The sequence below is a fragment of the Penaeus chinensis genome, chromosome 38, assembly GCF_019202785.1.
Source record: "Penaeus chinensis breed Huanghai No. 1 chromosome 38, ASM1920278v2, whole genome shotgun sequence".
Lineage (NCBI taxonomy): Eukaryota > Metazoa > Arthropoda > Malacostraca > Decapoda > Penaeidae > Penaeus > Penaeus chinensis.
This window is the reverse complement of record NC_061856.1, coordinates 11,107,730-11,115,229: the sequence shown is the minus strand read 5'-3', so window position 1 is coordinate 11,115,229 and position 7,500 is coordinate 11,107,730. Positions and strand designations below refer to the sequence as shown.

General features: G+C 35.0%; 2 protein-coding genes across 3 annotated transcripts in view; both read right to left on the bottom strand.

The window, feature by feature from the left end:
- Positions 1-1,441, bottom strand: part of LOC125046152 (hematopoietic prostaglandin D synthase-like) — a 4,156-nt gene extending 2,715 nt beyond the window's left edge. Inside the window, exon 1 of the mRNA XM_047643818.1 lies at positions 1,400-1,441. The gene's annotated coding sequence lies outside the window, so the exon portion shown is untranslated. The remainder of the gene's footprint in view (positions 1-1,399) is intronic.
- A 4,002-nt stretch (positions 1,442-5,443) lies between these two features.
- LOC125045883 overlaps positions 5,444-7,500 on the bottom strand; it is a 7,674-nt gene continuing 5,617 nt past the window's right edge. For both annotated transcript variants that reach the window (XM_047643463.1, XM_047643464.1), the window contains one exon: positions 5,444-7,500. This exon is cut by the window's right edge and continues 52 nt beyond it. In XM_047643463.1, coding sequence (XP_047499419.1) covers positions 6,452-7,500 — 1,049 coding nt within the window. In that variant the 3' untranslated portion in view covers positions 5,444-6,451.

Sequence of the window (7,500 nt, the reverse complement as noted above, 5' to 3'; positions counted from 1 at the left end):
TTGCTGTCATAAGCTAAGACTGGTTTAGGAATATTGTATCCTCGTCCGTCATAAGCTAAAATTGGTCTATAAGTATTGTGCCTCGTCTGCCATTAGCTAAAACTGGTGTATGAATGTTGTGCCTCGTCTGTCATAAGCTAAAACTGGTCTATGATTGTTGTGCCTCGTTTGTTATAAGATAAAACTGGTCTATGAAGGTTGTGCCTCGTCTGTCAAAAGCTAAAATTGGTCAATCTGAGTATCTGTAAAAGTTGTGGATCGTCTAAATAATCTTCAAATCCTACTTATGTGGTTGGACAGACAGTCAGCTGTGACTCGAGTAATTATAATGATAGTCCACGTTTTTTTTTTTTTTTTTTTTTTTTTGGGGGGGGGGGGGGCGCTCTTTCTAAAAAAAATATGAACATGTAGTTTTATAGTTGATTTACCCCTTGTCTCATTAATACATGAATAATGCATAAATACATGAGCAAAACAATAAATACACAAACAAATTACCAGGCAAAGAAAGAAATTAACAATAAAAGTTAAGAAATAAGAAAACTCTAGTCTGTGTGTGCAACGAATGGATGGATGAAGTAATGAATGATAAATAAAACTTACAAAAAAAAAAGAAACAAAAAAGAGACAAAAAAAAAACAATAAAATATAACTACAACATTGTGCACACACAGACTAGAAATAAAAAATCTAGTCTGTGTGTGCAACGAATGAATGAATGAAGGAATAAATGATAAATAAAACCTACACAAAAAAAAAGAAACAAAAAAAACAAAAAAAAAAAAACAGGCAAAGAAGAAAAGAAATAATACATAGCCAACAAGAAATGAAAACTCTAATGTGTGCGAAAATGTTCCGTGATTATATAGAACAGTGATTCCGTCGTGTGTTCAGTGCGAGAGCTTAAGGTTCTCCAAGGTCAGGTGTTCATCCAAGCGTCGGGATTCAGCTACTTGTTGCAAAGATGGAGAACTGCAACTTGCAACAAGTACTCCTTCGAAAAGTACGAATTTGTACTTGTACTTCGACATATTAGATACATCAATCTAATTAAAAGCTTTATATCGTATTACAACGGTTAACACTGGAAACTACCTTTATTCCACGAATATATATCATTCGTATTAAATCGACTACCACTGGTACTACTTCATTCCACTATCTCAGACAAAGAAAGACACAGATAACTAACAATAACTCGGGTGGACAACGTGCTTTCAGATAAAATATAAAGATAGAAAATAAAAAATGTGGTGATAAAGACACAAATAAATAAAATGCAAATTAATAACAACAACAACAACAACAACAAAACTTGGATGGATAACGTGCTCTGATTAAATGCATAAATTAAATAACTATGGTGGATAACATACTTAAAACGAAAACCGAAACTCACCTAAACACAGGAGCAACAGGCAGGAAAGAGGGTACGTGCTGGAATGATGTCCGGTGCGTGTCAGACGATCCTTAAATATCCTCTGAAATGCTGTGTCATGCCTAATCTTTATTCCCTATACATTAAGATACGATGAACGCCCACTGCAGATTGCCTTGCACATTTTCTCTCTCTCTCTCTCTCTCTCTCTCTCTCTCTCTCTCTCTCTCTCTCTCTCTCTCTCTCACTCTCTCTCTCTCTCTCTCTCTCTCTCTTTCTCTCTCTCTCTCTCTCGCATTTCATAACTATCGCAAAATCATTGGAATTGTAATCTTATCCACTGGAATTACGTTAACATGTATTCTGTATAGCCATTCATTACACTAAATACACATGGCATACAAACATTCGTACAAACATGATAGTAATGATAATAATGATAATAATGACAATAATGATGATATTGTTGATGGTGGTAATGGCGATGACAATGATGATTACAATGATGAGGATACTGATAATAAAAAAAAATAATAATAATGATGGTGAAAATGAAAATAATAATAATATTAATGATAATAGTGATAGCGATGATAATGATAATAATGATAATGATAATAATGAAAATAATGATTATGATAATAGTAATAATAATGAGTATAATAATGGTGATAATAATGATAATAACAAGAACAAGAACAACAACATATTGATAATAATGGTAGTAATAATAATATAATAATAGCAGTAGAAATAATATTAATAAAAATACTACTACTACTAATAATAATGATGATAATAACAATTATAATCATAATAATGATAATAATAATAATAATAATGATAATAATAATGATAATAATAATAATAATAACAATGATAATAATAATTATGATCATAAAAATAACAACAATAATAATAATAAAAACAATAATAATAATAATAATAATAATATTAATAATAATAATAATAGTGATGATGATGATAATGATGATGATGATAATGATGATAATAACAATAATAATGATAATAATGAAGATAATAATGATAATAGTAATAATTATAATAATAATAATAATAATAATAATAATAATAATAATAATAATAGTAATAATAATAATAACAAAAGTAATAATAATAATGATTATAATAATGATAGAAATGGTAATGATAATGATAATGATAATAAAATAATACCATTGGTAGTAATAATAATGACGATAATGATACTAATGACAATAATAGTAAAAGTAAATGATAATGAAATTAATGATAATAATGATAATGATAATGATAATAACTACGACAATAATAACAGTAATAATAATGATAATAATAATAACGATAATAATAAAACTGATAATAATAACAATAATAATAACAATAATAATAAAAAGAAAAATAATGATAATAATAATAATAATAATAATAATAATAATCATACCAATAATTACGGTTATCTTTATTATGATAATGATAATAATAACGATAATAATGATAATAACAATGATAATCATAATAATAATAATAATGATAATAATAATAATAATACTAGTAATTATAACAACAATAATAATAATAGTAATAAAGATAATATTGATCATAATAATAATAATAATAATAATAATAATAATAATAATAATAAAACAATAATGATAATAATAGCTATGATAATGATGATGATGAAAATAATGATAATAGTAATAGTAGTAACAATAATAATGATAATAAGAATTATAATGATAATAATAATAACAGTGATAACGATAATAATAAGAATTATGATCATAATTATAATAAAAATAATGATAATAATGATAACAATGATAACGATGATAATAAGAATAATAAGAATAATAATCATAATAAGAATAAGAATAATGATAATAATAATAATAATGATAATGATGATGAAAATGATGATAATAATAATAACAACAACAATAACAATAATAATAATAATAATAATAATAATAATAATAATAATACCAATAATTACGGTTATCCTTATCATTGTTATATCCATCAGTACTACCACTATTATCATCATTATTATCATAATGATATTGATGATACTAATAAAAATAGTTCACATTAATAATATGACAATATCATTATCATCACAATCAACATCATTAATATTATCATTATTGGTATCGTGAATATCATCAACATTTCGTCGCTAGTCTCTTCAAAACTAGGGATGTATCTTCTCATTACGTGCATGTAGTGTATATCACTTCCTGTTCTGCATTTGATAGTGTTGTGATAGTGTGTATTGTGAATCGGTGACGCAATATTTTCTTCCTAGTCATGATGTTTCAGAATGTCTCTCTATCATGCGCGGAAGATCAGAGAGAGAGAGCGTGCGTGCGTGCGTCTGCATCTTTTGTATGTTTCTGTTTTTTTTTTTTTTTTTTTTTTTTGGTAGGGATAGTGACAACGATAGTGAGAAATATATTGATAATTATACAAAATGCAAATTTCCCTGGGTTGCATTATGTAAATAAGCTATTGTGAGCATTTAAATGGATGCTTCTGCTTATTTACAAAACAGATATACATATATATATATATGTGCATAGACATATACTGTTTTAATTTGTAATGACAAAGACCAACTATTTTATGGCTTGTAGATATTAATAATTCGACACAAAAATTATTATTCCTTTGTGTACGAGTTCCCCCTGAAATTATGAACATTTTCTTATACTGACGCAGGGTTTGAAGGGATAACTAACCGAAAAATATATATAACTACGATTTTCTTTTATCTAGTTCATCTGTTTATCATTTCCTTGTTTCTATAAATTACAACATTCTTTATACAAGGCTGTCGATTTGGGCGATATATATCAATTTTAGTGCCTTAGGGTCTTCCATATGATAAATAGATAAAAATATGAAAGTGAATTTCCTACAATCTGGAAATCTGTTTGTAATTGTGACATGTGTCTATGAACGCACGCATACACACACATATATGTGTGTGTTTTACAATACACACAGACACAAACACACACACACACACACACACACACACACACACACACACACACACACACACACACACACACACACACACAAACACACACACACACACACACACACACACACACACACATATATATATATATATATATATATATATATATATATATACATATATATATACACACACATACGCACACATACACACACATGTACACACACATACACACACACACACACACACACACACACACATATATATGCATATATATATATGCATATATATATGCATATATATATACATATATATATATATATATATATATATATATATATATATATATATGCAAATGTATAAGAGAGAGAGAAGAGACGAATACTTAGACAAAGTTAAGAAATATGCGAAACAAGGAGCAATCCAAGGTATATATATATATATATATATATATATATATATATATATATTCAATTCAACTATGTAGTTTATGTTGCAGTGGAACTAAAGCTAGTTGCATTATCTGGATGAAATATGACAACATTGAGTTAAGGTATATATGGTAGTGTGTGTTAAGTGCACGCATTAGCTCTGTCAAAGTGGGGCGTGGCCAAAGCCAGGCGCCTGTGGCGAGATGCCAACTAGTCAATTTCCTTCCGCTCCACATGCAACCACCTTCCTTTTAGTCTCCTTGGGTTGTCCGGGGAGGCTATAAGGAAGGTGATTGCACTTCGCGGGATTGTTGTCAAAGGTAGCCAACTAGGACACAGAAATTGTTTCTATTTACGTTTTATTTTTTCTAAATTATTTAATGTCAGTAACAGAAGTGCAACAAAAGATCGACACTTGTTTAAGCACACGAAGCTATCTTTATTACAATGAATCCTACAAAATAGCCAAGGAAAAATCTTATTTCGTTTCTTTTTTGTTACCACAGACCTCAGTGGGGATAAAACTGCCTTCCTTATGGATGCCTTTTGATTCTTTCAATTCACGTCGTTTCTCCCAGAAATAATATGCAAAATGGAACAAGCCAAGGGTAATAAAAAGAGAGGAAGGAAAAGGAAACACAGAAAAGCTACAAATGTCAATATATTCAATAAGGTGTATAAAAATTAGAATATTCTTGAATGGATACTGACATGACATCACATGAAGCACACTGACGTATCGCATTTTTGACACGGTAAAAATGCGAAAAAAGTATATATATATATCACATTTAATTGACAACAGAGAACATTTTTTTCGGCTGAGATTCCCAACCTGTTCTTCTCTCGAAGTACATTATTATCATTATTTTTTTTTTTTTTTGAAAATCCTCATACACATGATTTCCCAAAATATAGAATCGGCGAATCCAAAAAATATCACTTTCAATGACAAAAAATGGAAAATATATTTATAAAAAAAGTCTTCGAAAAATACCGAGGAGAGATTCTTTACAGTCATTCACAAAACAGCCACGCGATAGAAAAATAGACCATAATGATAACAATCACGAAGAGAGGAAGAAGGGGAAAGAGAGAAAGAGAAAGAGAGAAAGAAAGATAAAAAAGAAAACTTTCAGATAGATCTACACTTACAAGACGTTTCAAACTCCGAGTCATAAAGGAAAGGTCACTTTCAAAAACTTACACAAAGACACCAGACTTTCGGTTATCACAACGAAGGACTTCCTTAACCACATCTCTCCATTATATTGAGCTTGGTTTGTTATTATTATCATCTTTAAACATTTTTTTTTCTGGGGGGGGGGAGGGTAAGGGACAGATGAATGACACATGGCCCTTGAGAGAGAGAGATAGAGAGAGAGAGAGAGAGAGAGAGAGAGAGAGAGAGAGAGAGAGAGAGAGAGAGAGAGAGAGAGAGAGAGAGAGAGAGAGAGAATAATGGGAAAGGAGGGACAAACGGAGGTAGGGATTGCTTGGTTTAAATAGTGCGAGGAAAAGGGAGGTGGAATAAATAAGGAAAGAAAGGGAGAACGAAACAGGAGAGACCGAGGGAGACGTATAAATAGAGGATGGAGCGTGGAAGGGCGACGGGAAACGAGTGGCCGCCGCGAAGGGCTTTTCCCGGGAGAGTTACCTGTGGGGCTCGAACACGGCCATCTTGCCGTACAGCTCCCCGCTAGCACCTATACTTCTAGGCCTCCTGACCCTGCCCCTCACGCCGGGACTCAGGTGGTGCAGGAGGGGGTTGGTGCTCCCCCTCGACCTCCGCCCCCAGGCCGGGCCGCACCTCCACGTCCTCCAGAGGTTCTCGTCGCTCTGGAGGTACCTTCGGGCGGCCTCCATGGAGGTGTCGCGCCGGTGGATCTTGTTTATGTTTTGGTACTCCCGCTCCTGCGCCGGCGAGTCCAGCCTCGAGAGCGAGTAGGTGGAGGCGTGGCACTCGGCCTCCTCGGGGGCAGAGTGCGACCGGATCCCCAGCTTCCAGTTCTGCCTGTTGGCATCCCTCCTTCGGCACATGTCCCTGAAGGCTCTGTTGGGGCTCCCAAGGCGGTCCATCCGCGCGCTGTCCTCGAGGCGCTCGGGGTCGTCCTGGAGGTCTGAGGAAGACATGGCCGAGCTCTCCTCTTCGTCACCGATGATGAGGTTCTTGAGCAGCTCCGAGAGGCCCAGTGACTTCTCGTTCTCGGCCGTGCCCGGACTCGACTCCGCCTCTGCTTTAGCCACGCTGATGTGCGGCACGTCCAAGTGGGACCTCGAGTCGTCCTCGCCGAAGGACGTGACGTCGCTCAGCGTGGCCTCCTCCGTTACGGAGTCCTCGTCGCAGCCCTCTAGGTACCGAGGGTACACCGGGGACCCCGCGGAGGGTGGCTGCTGCGGCGGCCGCTCCTGCTGCAGCTGCTCCGAGGCGTCGTTGACGACCATCACCTCCGCTGCCACGGGGTCGTCGCCCTCGGACGCGTCGTCGCCCTGTGCGCCGTCCGTGGAGGCCTGCGGCTGGAGCTGCGGCTGCGGCGACGGCTGCGACTGCTGGCGGCGGAGCAGGTGGTGGTGGTGGTGGTACTCGTCAGCGATGCCGTTGGTGAACTCGCCGTGTCTTCTCCGCGGAAGCTTCGAGCTGAAGCTGCCGTGGCTCTCGAGCTCCTCGCCGTTGGGAGCCACCTGGAAGCTGAACTGCCAGC